This window comes from Rhododendron vialii, chromosome 7a (assembly GCF_030253575.1).
Source record: "Rhododendron vialii isolate Sample 1 chromosome 7a, ASM3025357v1".
Classification (NCBI taxonomy): domain Eukaryota; kingdom Viridiplantae; phylum Streptophyta; class Magnoliopsida; order Ericales; family Ericaceae; genus Rhododendron; species Rhododendron vialii.
The window spans coordinates 32610053-32629302 of record NC_080563.1 but is presented as its reverse complement, the minus strand read 5'-3'; the positions used below and the strand labels follow the sequence as shown (position 1 = coordinate 32629302).

The following is a 19250-nucleotide window of genomic DNA, read 5'->3' as shown; positions in this document are numbered from 1 at the left end:
TAGCAGTAATACCACTGCCAACTAGAAGCCGGCGACAGTACTAGCAAAAAAAAATTCAGAAAAGGAGATGTAATTGCACCATTATGCTGGAGGATTTGACGTTACAATAAGTCTAGAACCACAAATACTTGCACACACCACACAAATACACAAACTCACTCACATTGAGTGTGGGTCCACACGGTGTGTTTGCAGTTTGTGTAGGCTCCGTACCCAATGTGAGTGAGTGAATTTGTGTATTTATATGTGTAAATGTTTGTAGCACTAACACAATTGTTGACCTTATGGGTTTTGGATTCGAAGTATATTTGGGATGCTACAAGAGTGTGTACACACCATCCAGGACTCGACAACTTGTATGCACCATTTCAGTGTTGTAATTAGAATTACTTCATCAAAGTCCAATAATTATGAGCTTCAAGAGGTATATGATCGTATGGCGATTCGATTTGACAGACAAAAGATTTAGATCAACGGGAGACCAAGATTCGATAATCAGCTGCTCTTCTTTGTTTTTCCAATGAATGAATCAGAGATGGTTTTATGTTTCTGCAAGGCAAAAAGATTTGTAGAGGCGTCGTGGTGAGGACAAAAAAGACATTTACAAAACGTCTATTTTAAAAACTTGCATCTATTACTTGCTCCATAAATACAAGGTAAAACTATAAATACAGAAACTCTTTTCAACTACCAAGAGATCAGTTTGATTTACACCCTTTATCTAGCTTTCTCCAGCTTTTCTTAGAAGGGACGAGAATACTCGAATCGCCGGTTGCATGAAATAGGAATAACTAAGTTCTTCATCACATGGTTACATGAAATAGGAATAACTAAGTTCTTCATTGCATGGTAATATTGGTGGCGGACACAAGGGGGGTTGCAGGAGATGCCGGACCCCTACCCAACTCTAAATATTCCTATACGTGGGTGGAAAACATCCTTCATATGAATAAGAATGGCGGCTACACACACACAATGTCTTCTCTTCCTTGGACATCCGCAAGTAGCAATATATTTTAATGAAATATATTTTTTATTATCTATATAAAATACATGTGGTTTGGGCCCTAATAGACACAAATCATGCGTCCGCCACTGGTTACAGATTCATACTACGTAACCGACAGATTTGGAACCGCAATAAAAGTTGGAGCCAAACATGAGGATAAACAAATCACAAATGAGTAGAACATGCCACAAGAAGACCAATGAACAACTAGTTTCATACTTTCATCTCCAGGAGCTTTATCATATCAGTAACTTCAATAAGTGGGAGGCGGAAGGAATAACAGATCCACGCTATTGAAGGAAATCCTTTTCCCCCTCCACATATGACCTTTAGGCGCGACATTTATTGGGCCGGCATTGGATCGGAAGTAGAAATCTCAGCGTACATATCTGCTATTGCTTTGGCAAAGTATGCCTTCGCTTGAGGCCTCTTGATCTAGAAGAAATCAAAAGCAACTGGTGAAGAAGAACGAACCGACTATAGGCTTTGTTATGATTGGGGATTTGTGGAGAGATTTCTCAAAGGGAAAAAGATGATAGGGAAAGCAAAGATAAACTTTAGCTTCTTTACCACATCATTTCTTCCTTTACCTTTTCCTTTCCTTCTGTAAATTCCTCCACAAGTCTTCAAATGCTAGTTTCATTACCCATGGTCTTGACAACCAAGTGAGGTACATTTAAGTATAGAGAGAGAGAGAGAGAGAGAGAGAGAGAGAGAGAGAGAGACTACCTTGAATGTCGGAGTGAGAAGACCATTCTCCAAAGTGAATGGTTCAAGCACCAAAGTAACAGCTTTTGCAAATTCAAAACCTCTCAACTATAGGGAAAGAACATCGAACAAACTAAATAACTGAAAGGAGAGAGAGAGAATTGAAGATGATCATAGTTGTAGAGATTACCTGAGATTCCCTTCCGACAGCATCCATGTCAGCAAGAACAGCAGCCCTTGCTCTTCGGTCATTACATAGTTGTCCTAAATCTTCATACTGAGCAAACCCAAACAAAAAAATTGTGATGAGCATAATTCCAGAGTCATAACAGAATTATTAATTGAATTCTAGATATAGGGATTGCTAAAACATCCAACTCAAAATCAATTGCCAATGAGTGGAGAGACCACCCAGGCTCGTATACTAGTTTTGGAAGGGATAATTAACCGATGTGGGAAAATTTCTAACACTCCCCTCACGTGCAAGCCCCAACTCGCACGTGGAGAGGTCAACAAAGGATCCGGAGCACACGGATCACAACGAAACAAAGTGCAACTATGGCACAAACAAAGGGGAAAAGCCTCCAAAAACCTAGCTCTGATACCAATTCGTAATGAGTGGAGAGGTTGCCCAGGCTCATATACTAGTTTTGGAGAAGATAATTAACAGATGTGGGACAATTTCCAACAGGGATCATTTTTAAGTGGAGTATTATTGTTGCCAACAATCATCAGAAAAGCTCTAAACACATGTTTTTCCACCTCGAGTACATGTAACAACCCACGATGAGAATCAAACCCATTACCCAATCATGGTAAAGGGAAAGCCTTGCCACTTGGTTATGCCTTCATTCTGCACCGTGGTTTATTATCTGTAAACTATGTAGAGACCAAATTGCGCGTTTGTTAGAACAATTTTATTACTAATTATACTGCATCTGTCTGTACTGCTTACGACATTACATGCAATGTTAAAAAATGAAGTCTATGAAGTTATTAGGTGCCTACCGGAATAAAAATGTAGTTTCGTGTTCATAACTTATAAGTTTGCAAAAGGAAAAGAACAGAAGCAAAATTGCACAAGGGCCCAAATAACCTCCTTGATTTTTGCGTTCATTTGGCTAGTGATTAAGTGTTTTGGTGAGTATCCAAGAGGTCATGGGTTCAAATCTTGGCACAAACATATTGCAAGTTTCTAAAAATAAATGTTAAAAAAAAATTTTGTATTCATTTAATCGAAGCCTCAAAGGAGCAATCGATCAAAAGTAGTAGTAGGGTCAGGAAAATACCTTGATACCTTCAGAAGCAGCCCAATCCTTCAAAATATCTGGGTCAACAGACACCACAGCTACTAGACATGAATTCAAACTATCACCTATGATCACAAAAACGGTCAGCACGACATAATAATAGTAAGACTATAGGATTATCAACATAATAAACTCCATCTCTTTACCATATATAAAACATTGCGAGACAAATCTGCACTTCGCATATACATTCTCAACCTTCTCTGGTGCTATATACTCGCCCTGTGCTAACTTAAATATGTTCTTTTTCCTGAGACAAACAATTCAAAAGTCCTCAATGATAGGTAAAGCCAAGTGACTAGAAAGAAGATTTGTCCATAAAATTATGGGGAAAAAACAATCTCAGAAAAAACTCAGCGTGTCTAAAGACAGGCTAGGTAAAATGATTCCTAGATTTCACCTCAAAACCATGTACAATACTCTTTTCAAATAGACATGGAAACGCCTCAATGGCCTTTCTTCCACCCCAAGAATATTTTCCTCCACCTAGAAGTAACAATGCTTCAACAGACACAGCTCAGCTTGCCTTCTTTAGTTATCATGGTGCATGTCTTTTGAAGTGACCAGTCAGTCATTCATTTTTTGACATTGGATATGGAAAATCTCAAGCTCAAGTCATTGAAACAAGTTAAGAAAACAAACTCCGGCATCCAGGCTCCAGACATCAGATTATAGAGTACAAGTATGGTGTCAATTTTATACACTATCAGGCAGTGTCCCATCAATCCCACAAAATAGGGTCATAAGATGTTACCTATCAACAATCCTTAGGCGACCACCAGGTAACCATAATCCAATGTCTCCTGTATGCACCCAACTATCATCATCCATTACTTCCCTCCTGTTAAATTTACATACGAGTTAGGTGAACTCAGTATTCACAAATTCAAATAACAAGAACAAACGTCATGCGGAAGGTGACTACGTCTGCATATCATCCTTGAAGTAGCCTTGGAAAACAATCGGCCCCCTGACACAAATTTCTCCACGAGGGAAGGGCTGATCCTCAGAGGTGTAATTCATTTCTGGAACATCCACAAGCTTTACTTCTGAAAGTTTACAATGATATCAACTTAATACAATGCCAGGGGCAGACAACGAGAATATAAGAGTTGCAATTGAAGTTCTGCTTAAATCTTTCTTGAGCTAATATCATGTACAAGACTATTGTCAAAAAGTAAAGGATCAAGCTTCCAGTTGCAATCGCACACAGCCAAATCTGACGAGGAACTATGAGACCACGTAACTTAGGTTTTAGATACTCCATGCTCCAAACCCAAGAAAAAAAAAAAAAAACAGAATATGGTCTCCAACTCCAATCTCTGTACTCTCTGGAGGAGAAGCAACATGCTAGAGACATCTTGCCATGTTGCTTCTCTCTTGCTCTCTTTATCAAACGCTTGTCCTTCCATTATGACCCAATTGCGTAGGCTAAAATACTATGAAACAGCATCATGTGTTCATGTACTTGCAATTTTTGAGATTCTCAAACAATCATGCCTTGTTTGGATGATGTTTTGAAAAAATTTGAGTTTTATTTTTGGATAATGAGTGGAGAGATAAAATAGGGTAATGATTGGAGATAGGAGTAGTGAGTAGAGAGAGATAGAGAGAAATGAGATTAATGATTGGAAGTAGGGGTAATGAGTGTTTTTTGAGTTGAATTTTTTTTTTCAAATTGTGATCCAAACAAGGCATAAATTTTGGGATTCTCGTACGCTGTTGTATCAGTGGTCCCCTAAACCCAAAAGTTCAATCGATGACATGAAATTTATCCCTTCGTGAGCCCCTTATTTCTTCAATGTACAACCAAGGCACACAAATACAAACCCAACTAGCACAGGTTGCTATTCTCGAGTACTATTCAGTGTTGCAATGACAAGAATAGCCTGTCATTCCTTGCTTTTCTTAATTGAGTTATTCATCAGTTCAGTCTATACCATGGTTTTAAGTAACAGCCGTTAATGGGGTCCGTTTCAGTTATGGTGCAGCATAACGGTGGTACAGAAAATCACTGTGCGTTGATGGCGGATCCGACCATTATGTAACACGTTGCAGTGCAGTATTGAACCATAAAGCCAGTATTCAACATTATACAAATGCATATTTGCATCTCCACGGGCAAGACAGGGTTGAACAGATTAATATATATCTCGGGCTTATCTCTAAACAGCTTAGGCTTTTGGGACAACGGGTGATCTAACAATTATCACTACTCAAATAGGACCCACCTACGAATCATTCCATTACCAAAAGTTCATCTCTTACATCATTTACGTTGCACTTTTCCATATACAAACTACTAAATTTCCAATTGTTGGCGAAATGCCTCCACAGGAACTTACACCAGCTACCACTACAGCACAAGTGTCCTCTTCCATAAGTGCTGTATATCGTCTTACCTGGTTTGAATTTAAATGTTTTGTTAGCTACTCTTGGATGAGTTCATACCCAAGTCTCTTGAATACCAGTAAAATCATATTACAAAAACAACTGGGACTTTCCAAATATGGAGCAAATTAAAACCAGAAACTACAAACGACATCTATGTGGATTGCTGACCAATCCACGTGTCATAAAAAAAATTGACAAGATGTAAAATAATCCTATACATCGTGGATCTACTTTCAATTTAGAGTGAGGCTATACCTGATGTATGACCATACTATACAGCTGACGGATGTGGCCCAGGCTCACTACATAAACATTGCAATATTCCTCACCAAAAATGATGCGATGAGAGGCGAAAAAAATACCCTTCGACGAATCATGAACCATTTGAGGAGCAGGGGCGGTTAAGGCCAAGGAAGGCACTAAACTAACACTTCATGCCTTCAAAATGAGTGGAGTAAAAAACAACAATCACCATTCAAACACTGATATATTTTCCTCTGTATAGATGCTAAATAGATTCAACTGAACTGCTCAACAATGCCTCATAAAGTTACTTCCTAGGATTGGAAACAAGTATTCTATTACTTGTCGTTTCTAAAAGCATCCCCAATCTCTGCTGCTCGTGACACATTTTCTCACAGCATTGGTTCATGTTCATGTTCATTTTTCCGGCTTCCTCAATTTTTTTGCATGTCAGTGATGTTAGTACTCTGAGTAGCACCACCAACAAGCCAACAAGAATGAATAACGTGTTATGAACTATTTAACTTCTCCTTTATCAAGATCATTAGTAAACAGTCTTACCACATGCAGGATTTGGAGAGCCAACATGCCCAGTCAAATTGTCACCATCCTCCATAATGGTAATAACACAAGAAGTCTCAGTCATCCCATATCCTTCAATGATGGAACAGCCAAAGCATCTGCAAATAGGGATGAAAGACAACCAGTCACCACCAACACTAAAAAAAAATGTCAAACCCATCAAACAAAGTAGTAATGCACCAACAACACTAAAAAAAAATGTCAAACCCATCAAACAAAGTAGTAATGCAATGTCGTCAAAAGATTAATCAACTTACATCCTTAGAAACTCCATGACATCAGGAGACAAAGGCGAAGCACCAGATCCCATAAAACGGACTCGTCCACCAAGTTTTGCTTTAATTTTGTTGAATACCAACCTGTCCCACATTGGCGATGACCTCCGGTCTAAAACACTTACAAGAGAATGTAAGAAACCAAAAAACAAAAGCAGAATGCATGATGAATAAACATGAAAGGAAATCAGTGGGTAGCAATGTCATTCAGTGCATTAATGGGTTTCTCTCCATGGCTCCATGCAAACTTTCTATGGTAGAGTAAAGCTATAACCAACTGGTCTACCATGTAGTTTGTCTCTTTTGAACATTACCATACTATTATTACTAATTCCTTCTAAATAGACGAGAATTGTGCAATCCCACCAATGTGGAGAGTTAGCCGGAACAAAATTAGTGAAACTAAAATAAGAACGAGAGTCAGTTACATTGTTATGCCCCAGTCTTAATCTTCTTCCTGCTAATTAATCCTAAGACAAAACTAATCCTTAAAATCCAAACCTGGGTTCTGCATACATATTTGTTGTCCACTATAGTACAATAAGCAGCATCCCAAAGCCAAACAGAAATGCCATGTGTTGCAAGGAATGAATAGACCTTGAACATGTAAACAATAAACATGCAGTGGCAGTAAATTCCATCTATCATGGTTCCAATTTGGTATCGGGATACAAAATCCTAAACATAACTCAAGAGAGTTGGAGAACACAAGTAAGCTTTGTTAGGGGAACTTCCCTTATAGCCTTTCCCGAAGTACGATTTTCTTTGGTGAAAGGATAGCAGTCAAGCCACAAGAGAAGAGATCATTAACATCGACGCTTAGTATTGCTGATATGACCATGTATCAGCTGATACATAGGTAAATATCAGTATGTGAGGTCCAATTTCCCCGTATACCCGACACGACAGTAACTGTTGACATAAAGAACCCTCCTCTCTGTACATAATGATTTTAAGCATACAAACTGAAATGAAGGAGACGATATCACTTCAATTATGCTACACAACATGATGTTATTTAACAAGGTTGTAGAACCAAGCTGCAAGTTTGAATACTTTGCAGTTAAGGTGAAGATTAGGAAAACCCAAACGCCCACAATAACACTTTCGTCAAGATCCATCACATTCTGGCCAATGACCAAAACTTCAAGTTCAAGTTACTTTAGTAGTAGCTGATGTTTCCTCACATATATAATATACACGCTTTATATTTGGCCAATGTGGGATGCTACACCCTGCATCATGCAATGTGGTACTTCGCTTCACACCCTCCCTCACACTCAGCGTGCTCACTCAAGCACTCGTTAGCACCTGTTGCGTGCAGGGTAGAAATAGGCACCCTAGCCATCCCTGGTACCTAGCTCTAATACCATGCTACTTGGTTTTGGGTAGAACTCAACCCACAAAGCTATCTATTGAAGTAAGGGTGCCCTCATGCTTAAATACTTCATATTACTTTGGTATCCAGTCGATGTGGGACTTTTTTGAGTCACAGCAATGGCATGCATGGGAACTTTGTTGGTGTAATTTGGAGTTGTATGAGCTAAGAAAATTGAATGTGCTCTTTAGCTCTTACATCTCCTATTTCTAGATGTCTTTAGACTTGTGCATTGTCAACTAATTCTAGTGAGAACGATCTCTATTCAGACACGAGAAATTAAATAACCCCAGCTTATCAAGCGGTACCTATTCTCTCAGATGAACACAAGCAATGGATCACCTCCATCACGACTCTTAACAAACTGCAATCCATAAAAGATTTGTTGTGAACAAAAATTCCGACCACAACTGTATACGATGATGGGTTCAGTATGCAGCTAGTCACAAGCTAATGTCCAGTATCAAAATATTTGGGCCCAAGGTTTAAGCACCCAAGTGAATTAAATTTTTACAAATGCAACAAGTCAACCAAGGAAGAATCAAAAGGCTCCTTGCATTTCAAAAGGATGGTAGACAATTTTGCTGAAGGATGGAGGGAGTATCGCAATATGGAGTATGATTTCCTATTAATCTCAATTCGTTTATCTTTCACTGCTCTTATTTGTAAATGATCAAAAAATTAAAAGCTAATAAGCTTTTAAAAACAAAGGCAAATTTGGGTCATACCGCTCATTATTGCTTGCTTCTTGGAGTGGTAAGCAACATTAAATAGCCTCTCCCTTAAAGCTCCAGAAGATTTTACAGCATTTATTATCCTACCAAAAGCAATTAGAAACAAGTGGGTGACCATGCAGAATAGCACTGACTGAATTACTTACGTAGCATGTGACATTTAACAGCAACATACCCAGCATATATTCTGTTGTACAAGCGGGGAACACTGCAAAATAGTGTTGGTCTTAAAGCAGCCAAATCATCCATCAGTTTCAAATTGTCCTGCAGATAAGGGAGACTGTTCCGTACATAAACATTATCCAAAGCATAACACCAATGAATAAACAAATTGGACAATAAATTCACAGAAGAATAACCCTGTGAAGTAAATGAAAAGCACATGCTCATGTCGAGGTATTAAATTAGTGGACGAAACCTGAAAACTAAAGGCAACAGGAGGGCAGAACCAAGACTTTTGGTTAGTGGGGTTAAAAATTAATTCCATATGTAAGTTATTTTTGTACTTACTAATCCAAATAAATAACTAAATTACGAGGTTAATGACAAGGTAGATCTACACTCGTAAGTATAATTTGCTTCACAACTGGTCCCAAAATTCTACTCCCTGCGCCCCATTTTGTCGGTCCCTTATTCCATTTTGGGATGTCCCAAAATGTAAGTCCTTTTCGAAAAGTCAAACAAAAAAGTGTTCAAATTTCAAAACTAACCCTCATAAATGTATAAAAATAAATTTAAAAATTAGAATTGAAGGACAATAATAGGAATCACAAACAACTTTTTGAGGACACATTCCCCCTTAAAAAGTTGGAAGTTGGAACTCCCAAAAGGGACAAACAAAATGGGACGGATGGAGTATTATAGTTTGAAAACGCTGCATTATTGCCTTATTCAATATATTTTCAACTCTCCAAAAGAAAAGAACGCTAGGAATTCCTATGTATTTGAAGGAAGTTGGTGCAATTTACAGATTTCTCATGGGATCAAATATCCAACTTTGACGACAAAATATAAAATGTTCTTGTGAAAAATCAAAGACAATGAGGTCAAGTAGCTCCACTTGTACCTTACTCCCTCCGCCCTCAAAAGGAGATAATTTTTTACTGGAAGCAAGAGTAGTTCTTTTTGCAAAAACATGAGTAGTTGCTGCCCATGTACATTTTTCCTAAAGATATCTAAGAGCCCAAAAGACTACAAGGATGCCGCTTACAAATCTGAATCAGAAGAATTACATACTTCGAAAAATTGGCCCAGTTAGGTCTATCCCCGAACCCCCAAGAAACACTGATAATGAGCATACCAATTCAAAGAGAACAAATAGTAGCCAACTATACAAGATTTTGATAAACGACTGGTCAGACTATGCATAGATTCCTTTAACTCCAAATAAAATCCCATTAGAAATGCATAAAGCGGCACCGATATGATCAGCACGAGGATAAAGCGGTCAAAAGCCAAGCCTCTCTCCCCCTCTTTCCTACCCACAGCCCCACTAAGCATGTGAGAAGTCGGCTACACCTTGAGGAAGGCCCAATACGTACATCGTAAGGATCAAATTCATGACCCCCTTGCTGCCTTACAATGTGAAAGATGGTGAGCATCATTCTCCACGTCACATTTGCACATGCAACAAAGAATTACCAAAAAAAGCTAATCGACCTACAGTCTGTACACACATTAAACATGGTCTACTTTGTTTCAGAAAGGTGAAATTTCTGAAGTGAACCAAAACTATTCCTATAAATTTTCATAAACGTTCTCCTTCGGACTACAAAGTAGAACACAAAATGAACCAGTTCGTACATGACAAAATTTTGGGCAAACAAAGGGTCTTATCTTAATGCTCCCAGAGTACAGATTTCACACAAACAAATTTTAAAATTCTACATTATGTTACTGGATATGAAATTTCTCACATTTCAACTACATCAAATTTGTAAATCTACAATCCTAACCCATATCGGATCACATAATCTGGCGAACCACGTTTCCGAATTGTTCTTCCTTACTTAATGATCTACATCCCAGGTAACAGCGTAGTACCAATTAACTGTGCCCTGATGTCTCATAATCTCTATTATAAAACAAAAGGGTGTGGGGACAAGTTGTTGGAACGGCGTAGATTCATTTGATCCAAAGGCTGTAGTGCATCCTCCCACTTCCCGGTTAAGTGCCCATGGTTTTTACCTAAATCACACAACTGCCATCCCCTTCAAACCGGGATGCGTAGTGCCGTAGGCACGGGCTAGCACTCAGAAGACCACTTTTGATGGAAATCCAAGAGACCACACCCCAATGCTGGGGTAGATAGCGTCACTTGGCAAAACTCTCTGTAGATTGATGTCTTCCGAAACATAAGCTGTTTGTGGGGTTTTTTTCATCCACAAGCCCAGTCCCTCCCTCCCCTCTCTGCATGTGTGTCTAAGTATCCATGTACTCCATCTTTTTTGATTTCATCATATGGAACATGGTACCATATTTGCTAACAACAACAGCAACTACTGTTAACATCAAAAAGTTGTCAGGAACTCAGTTATAAGGACATTAAATTCCTATTAAGACATTTCCTAAATAATCTACGTGATTGTCACATTCAACACTTCTTGCATAATTAGCAAATAACCTGCCAATGTTGAGCTTACCAACCGGGTTGTGCTAAGGGACAGAAACCTAAAAACAGAAGAAAAAATGTGTCCCTCAAAATGATGAATTTAGACATGTTTTAGTTTTTGTTCCTTAGCTTTCAATTTTTGTACAACCAACAAACCTACACAGGGATCAAATTTTCAAGATTCAATAGTTTCTCAACTCTAAATGTAGGACTTGAGATATTTAAACCACTCTTTAGCATCTCACACACACAACAACAACAACAACAACAACAACAACAGAAAAGATGCAAAGATTGTTGTAACTTGTAAGCTTTAGGAATTAGACAGATCACATAAAACTACCTGTGACTTTTAGAAATAGCAACAGGGGAAATCGTAGAACCCAAACATTAAGTTGTTTTCGCATTCAACATGTATAATAGTCCAAACAGGATTTCATAAGCAGAATGCCAATAAGATTTTGGTTCCTTCGCTTCTAACATCGCATTCACTAAGAGAGGCAATAATTATCCGAACTAATAGCTCCATACACCAAAACAAAATAAAGATGTGATTCCTATTGTATCACATACCCCTTGGTAAAAACCAACAGCAACACCATAATATAGAGACAAAACTTGGTTAGCTCGTTCATAGATGTGCGCCAAAGGAAGATAGGATATGTAACTGTAAAAACACGTACAGAGAACTTAATTAACCTTGGTAGAAAAGAAAGTATAGTATGATCTCAAATCAGCAAAATAAATACACATTGGAATAAAACTCACATGTCCTCGGAATTGAATTTGATTGAAAGACTCATGCCAGCAGCACTCGCGATCAGGTTTCCATGGGTCAACACGACTCCCTTTCCCATAGGAAACATCAAGGCAAGAAAAAATTAAAAAAGGAAAAGAATAGAAAATGAATTTGCTACCTAGTAATCAGTAAGCCAACAGGGATATTAAGCTGCAAGATACAAAAATAAAGTTCCAAAATTACGAGTTTGCTACCTTGGGTGTCCCTGTAGTACCACTTGTGTAGCATATAGTTGCAACATCCTCAGGCTTGGGAGGACAAAAAGGTTGAAGACTACTACGGCCCTAGGAGGAAATTGATTGTAGGAAAATCAAAATGTACTTCGAGAATATAAAACTAATAAAATATGAAGTAGAGATGATCAAAATGACAGGTCATTAATACTGATTCTAAGTGAAAGAAAAGTTACTAATAGCAACGAATCGTATCGAAGAAGATAGATCATAAATATATCCAGTTCATGAAATGCACATACAAGATTAGCAGGTAACTTGCATGAATAGGCCAAACAAAGAATTCAACAGGGCAGGTAACTAGCATGAATAAGCAACACAAAGATCAGGAAAAAAGCATCCAGGAAATTACGTGATAGGATTTCGTATTCACTTGGGCCCAATCAAAAGCATGCAGCCACAATGCCACCGTATTCACCTCATCATTTCAAAAAGGGGATGGGTCTGAGTTGGTAGTGTCTAGCAGAAGATACAACAATCTCTGGCGAAACCCCATGTTTACTTGTCCAAGATCTAATCCAAGTTATTCTGTAAAGGTACTAAAAAATGCCAAATAACCCTTTCCTTCGATTTAAAAGTGATAGGGATTGATCTTAGAATCATGTGTTTAAGTACTTCAACTGTACCAGGTGTGAGTGAAAAGCATATCTAATTTCCTTAACGAGGACATGCGCGTATTGTCCATCTTTATCTGGATTTTTTAATTTAAAACAAACAGGTTTTCACTCTATCTTTTATTAGTCTGAACTGTACACATTTCATTTTCCAAGGTCTCAGGTTCAAAACCTCCTAGGTGATATCAACTCTTATGAGGTCAATGCATACGGGGTTTTATCCCAGCTTTAAACGGCCCCCACCGGCAGACAGTGGGATTGGTCCCCAAGGAGTAGTCGAGGTGTGTATAAGTTGGCCAGGACCCCCTGAGTTATAAACAAAAATTACATTAAAAATAAACAACCTTCAGTTCCAATTGTGAGAACTTGCATACGTAGCAATCACATACCTGCATGATATCTTAAGTTTCTTTCTTTTTCCTTTTCCTACAAAGCACTGAAGTTACCTGACTAAGCAACTGTGAATAAGATATAAGCTTAACACCACATGTCAATGGAAGTGACGGCAGGTGTTCATCTATCCCTCCCACAACCTGTGACAGAGAGAGCAGGAGGCAAACATGTTAGAGAAATAGAAAAGTACATTAAAGCATATAAAGCTGAGCGAGGTTTTAGGAGTGCATACCACTATTAAGCATACAGATGGAATCTCAGATAAGAAGCTCAATAACTGCAAGCATCAAAAGAAAACATGTTACAATTTCAAAATATAAGGTCTATACGGACATGACAAATAAAAGAAAAATACAGCTGAGTACAATGATGAGAGAGAGAGAACACAAGAAAAGATTACCAATAATGCCATAGAATGCACTTTCAAATAGTAGTTCCTAAGTCGTGATCATTACAGATCAGGAGCATCGATGTACTAGAGCCAAAATATACACCACAGTGGCACAAGCCGCAGAACATGCCATCCCCTGCACGCCTAAATCTCATGGTGCTAACAGTATGTCCTAGGTTGGGACCAGGGCCTAGTCACCTCACTCCAAACCCAAGGAGGCATGTAAGCTAGAGGTCAGAGCAACAGGATTGTCCAGGTTGTCTGGTCCTAGAGAAATGGGGCATCAACCAAGATTACCTATAACCTGACAACCTCCAGAATATGACACCCAGCATATCAGACTAAACTCTGCAAGACCTATTATAAAGACCTGCTGAGTAGGCAATAGGCATATAACTCCAACTCCAAACGCACAAGAAAGGGCCACTTGTCAGTTGTCACTGAGCTAGATCCCCCTCCCTTGACCGTCCTGTCTAAAGGGAGGTCTAGGCATAGGAACACTAGCTTCTACTCAGTTTTCTATGATCTTTGCTCTTCGGTTCATGTCCTACAACTTTGGCCAAGCACTCCTCTCAGCTACCATCCATGGCTGCCCTAAACTCTCTAGTCTCTCCTACAACTCTGGTGCCCTCGCCATTAAAGTGCTCTCACTTCCCACCCTCGTCCCAACCGGCCAGGTCAAAGGATGGAGCAAAGATGGAACCATGAGTGTATGTTTTTTTTTTTTTTGGGTGCGCGCATGCTGGGGTGGGGGGGTTGGGTGTTTCTTCTAAAATTCCTTCATTAGCCTTTACTATTCTATTTTAAGAGGTTTCCCCAATTAACCCATTTAGATTTCCTCTCTCCTGATCACCACCCTTACATTTGTCCTCTACCACCTTCGGCTCACAGCCTGTGATCTCAGAACCTCGTGCCTCTTAGAATTTTGGACAGGATTTTTTCGCTTTCACTGGGACTACCTCATTTTAATGTTAACAATAAACCCCATGAAAAAATTAACTTCTTTATCATTATTGCAATGATTTATCTCACATTACTTTATTTAAACAGCTAATGTATTCACAAACTGATTTGGTAAGAACTGTTCATAGCCCTGATTATGGTCTCCTCTCTCCAGATTTCTTCTTTTTCGGCATCTCCAAACCATGTTACCATGGTCAGCAAAAGATTAAACATCTCAGTGAGATGCATATACCACATTAGCGACAACATGATTGTGGATATTAAAAAAGACAAGAACAAACTCACAGCACTCAGTGTATTCGGCACACAAAAAATAGCCTGTATATCTCCATGATTCACAATATACTTGACAGCATCTGGACCTGGAACAAGACAAAAATCTGTCACAAAGTTCAAAAGATTCCAAGAACTAGCAGAGATACAGTTCCATAGACTACACACCAAGAGTGTCATATAAAGGGACTGAAATATATGAATATGCTGAGCAGGCATGGTCCACAATCAGCCACTCTGGTGTATTAACAAAATAAAGTCCAACCCGAGCTCCCTGTTCCACAACCGGGAAAAAAAATCACACCATCATTCTTCACCCAAAAGCAAAGAACTATATTACAAAAGGTATATTAACAGAACGTAAACAGAGAAATACAAAAAAAAAAAAGGAGAGTCTACCCAATCCAAAAATAAGAGAGAATAAACATAATATACACATATCACCCCTAACTGTTTAATGACTGCTGCTGAAGAAAAGAAAAACCTGTAGAGGACGGAGACAGTAAACCAAACATATGCAATAACAAATATAGGAGTACCATGTGACATTTGCAGCAAATTTGTCCTTCGCGTACACAAAAAGGGGTACTTAGAATAAACTATTAACAATACATTAAAGATGTCTACCGAGTTCCTCAGCATCAAAAGTCAAAATATACAAAGAATGGGCAAAAGGTGAGAGTTATAGGTTAATAAATCTGTTGCACATGGTCTTTGGAAACAGTGATCCAAACTCAGAAGTACGACTCACTTTTGACAATCCATGACACCAAAGGCCAGAACCTACGGCTGACCTGGCAGATCCTGCCTCGCCATATGTCAGCCATTTGTACCTTCAAATACAAACAAGAAAGCAAACAAACTCAACTTCGGTGGAGATGGTTCGTAGTTTTTGAATCGGGGGTGAAAATTTGTAGTCAATAACCAACTTACTCTCCAACTGTTCCATCAATCCGAAGACGCGTACCCAAGAATTTGTAGTCTTGGAAAGTTTCAACTGCATGCCTGGACAAAAGAAATTGGTAACGGAGAACAGATAATTAAAAAGACACTTCAACAAGCATGTTTCCACTCAGTAAGATAAAAACTTGGATGACGCTGTGTAGCAGAGAATTCAAATTAAGAAAAGGAATGCATGAATTAGGTAATGGTTTTCTTACACAAAGTTATCGTGCAATGTGCCAATTTCAGGATGATTTGGGAATCTAGTGACAAGCTTCAATGGAGAACGAGCAGATCTGCCATGATGCAATTACACAAACTGATGGTCATACCAAGATTTAGTTAAATTTATACAATCAAATGTAATTGCAAAACAAGAAATAAAGTATTACACACAAAAACTAATTCCCAAAGCTGTTAGGAAAAGGTCTCGGTAATGGATATCAAGTTATCGAACACTCCTTCTCATGAGCCCATCTCCCACATTGAAAGGAAACAGATTGAACTGAGTGGTGTAGCAGAAACACACATAGTACAATGATAAACAATAAAGCGACAGGAACAAACAGTGGTTATGAGAATTGAACCCACAGACTTCTGAGAACCCAAACTCAGAGTTGGATAGCATGTTTGATCACCTATCGTCCAAAAAGTCTGACGGACATACCCAACTACGTATACAAACACTCCGTTTGGTTTAACATTTTGAGAGTTACTTTAACTCTCGGCACAGTTTTCAATAAATCTATCTCTCTCCACTCATTACCACTCCAACTCTCAAAAATAACTTTCTAAAATGTAAACCAAACAAAGCGAAAGTTATTTAGTACAAATTTACTAAGGAGAAACATGAATAGCCAACCTGTACACATTCCATTTTCCTGTCTGCAACTTTTCTGGTAGAATTACACTGTATGTCTGACCTGAAAAGATTAATCCATCATAATCATAAGCAAACGGGAAATTAGTCTAAAATAAGATGAAAGAACAGACTAAAGAGAATCATACGTAACTATGAGAAAGCAGAATTCAGTAATCGAAGTAACTCATTCCATGCAAAAGCACGTTACTACTTAGAAACATGCACAAAAGTGGCTAGCACAAAGTCTGGTCATGGGGAAACACGACTGTGAGAACGACAAAAGCAATGACAGCATCAGGAAACAACAATGATAACAGATTCCTTCTTCCAACCAATAGCATTTCTCTGTTTCTTAGATTAACATTTTCTAAGATCATCAGCCTCACCAAGCCCTCATCTATCCTAGGCAGGGTTGTAATACTGTTTCAGTACCTGCCGGTATCACTGGTATAAACCGCTTTAGAGAACAAAAGTGTACCAAAGACCTATGATTTCGTTCCTGTTGGTATTCCAGATTGTACTGGTGGTACCGGATGTTTCTGGTGGATTGCGGCCTTTCCAACGCTTACCAGCGTTATGCACCAGTCGGGGAAAATCCAAGGAAAATTGGGAGTCTGAGTAGGTCTCAATCGTTCTGGCAAAGATATCTCTATCTTCCACTTTGGAAAACATGTACTTTCCAGCCTTGCCTGAAAGGTGATTCCTCTGGGAAAACTGGTTCAAGTCCTGGAGTCTTGTCGGTCTCCTTTTTGTCCTTTTCAAAATACTACTAGCTCATTCAACCAGAAAACACTAGCATATTGATTCTCAAAGAAGCTTCAACGCCTTTTCTATCTGATCAACCTTTACCACCATGCCGGAGCCCTATGAAGCACGGGTACTTCGAAAATGTCGCCGTACCCGTACCGGGTACGGGTACGGGTACGGGTACGGCGTGGGTACGGCAAAATTATGTCGGGTAATTTTGGTAATTTTGGGTACGGCACGGGTACGGCAAGGGTACGGGACGGGTACGGCAAGGGTACGTTTTAGCCCAAAATGAAATTTTTTCAAAATTTCTGGGATTTTTTTGTAAATAATTATAAAATGTGGGTTTATTATGTAATTTATTTGTCATTTATAAACACCTCTCTCTCTTTGTCCCTCTCTCTCTCCATCTCTCTTCTCTTCGTCTCTCTCTGTATATTTTTTTTATCGATCGGAATAATCTCTCTCTTTGTATATATGTACGAATGTATGCATGTGTAATGTATATGTATATATGTATCGGAAATTCTGAATACTAATAGATATGCAGTAGATATGCATATTTTGTGCTGATTTTGCTTTTTGTTCGTAAAATGGGTTTATATTTCATTTTATGCAATTAAAATTAGAAAAACATTATATATATATATATATATATATATATATGCCGTACCCCCGCCGTACCCGTACCCTACTTTTTTGGGGTTTTGCCGTTTCCCGTACCCGTATCCGTACCGCGTACCGGTACCCGTGCTCCATAGCCGGAGCCATTAGCCTTTAACACTATGGCGCAACAAGAATTTCAACACCTAGAAATTTTGAATCCCACAACCTTTAAAAATAAGAAAAATGGCCATTATGCCTTTGAAAATCCCTGGAAACCACCTTCTACCTTAATAAACGGAAAAATAATAATAATAATAATAAACTGTCCTTATCGACGTGACCATCAGTTTTGTGGCTGCCTCACACTTTCTTCCTCCAAACCACCCTTTTAACTTCCTAAAGAAACTGCCAAGGGGCAAGAAGAATAAAAAAATCTGCCTTCCCAAATATCTTCTCCCAGATTTCATGACAGATTAATCCCACTCAAAATTTCATTTCTTCTTTTTAATAATACGAACGCGCATCTGTGTGCCCGGACATCCAGTGTGTGCATTTACAGACGGAGAAGAGAGAGAGAGAGAGAGAGAGAGAGAGAGAGAGAGAGAGAGGTACCAATAGAGAACTCTCCGGCGGTCTGGTTTGTTTGAATCTGGTCGCTGGGATCTTCTGTGGAGGGAAGGAGATGGCCTTGAATTGCTTTCAGTCGTCGGTGAGCCGTTGAATCCATCGATGTAGCTCGGTTTATCAATCTCCAAATACTAACTGAGAGGGAAAAGTTGTCAACCTTTCGTGCGCGTGTATGTATAATTATGCATATATACTCATAGAAGTATATGTATGTAATAATGGAGTATATCAACTCTCGAATAAAAGTTTGAAAAGACGTGTAGGTATTCAGGTAGAGTCGTAGAGGAAGAGAGAGAGAGAGAGAGAGAGAGAGAAACAGTTGTGGATGGGCACACTTGACGAGGGGAAGAGTGAGAAATAGGGGGGAGTTCGGATAAGGGTCGTTGCTCTTCGAGCCGTGATTAGAAACTTTGCTTTGTCATAGACATAGAGAAAGGGAAATTAAATCGAGTTTATTTCTGATAAAAAAAACAAAAAAGAAAGGGAAATAATAATTAAAATGAATTAATATTCGTGAAATATTATGTTATGATATCTGATTTTGTTTAAAATTATT

The 19250-nt window shown here is 38.7% G+C and overlaps 1 protein-coding gene and 1 long non-coding RNA gene across 2 annotated transcripts; both read right to left on the bottom strand.

Annotated features, from left to right (window-relative positions):
• Positions 1-1014: 1014 nt before the first annotated feature.
• Positions 1015-19081, bottom strand: LOC131334857 (long chain acyl-CoA synthetase 7, peroxisomal). The gene is made up of 23 exons (XM_058370150.1): positions 18680-19081; positions 16715-16775; positions 16071-16148; positions 15844-15915; positions 15662-15743; positions 15079-15184; positions 14923-14999; positions 13516-13560; positions 13337-13423; positions 12238-12327; positions 12013-12092; positions 11818-11911; positions 8809-8897; positions 8628-8716; positions 6504-6633; positions 6226-6344; positions 3953-4076; positions 3782-3868; positions 3174-3277; positions 3007-3092; positions 1908-1994; positions 1739-1825; positions 1015-1444 (listed from the first exon to the last, which is right to left on the bottom strand). The coding sequence occupies exons 1-23, from the start codon at positions 18792-18794 to the stop codon at positions 1352-1354; spliced, it is 2082 nt and encodes a 693-aa protein (XP_058226133.1). The 5' UTR covers positions 18795-19081; the 3' UTR covers positions 1015-1351.
• LOC131334858 (uncharacterized) lies at positions 5282-6219 on the bottom strand. The gene is made up of 2 exons (XR_009202303.1): positions 5677-6219; positions 5282-5429 (listed from the first exon to the last, which is right to left on the bottom strand). It is a non-coding gene; the product is annotated as an uncharacterized LOC131334858 (long non-coding RNA).
• Positions 19082-19250: the final 169 nt, after the last annotated feature.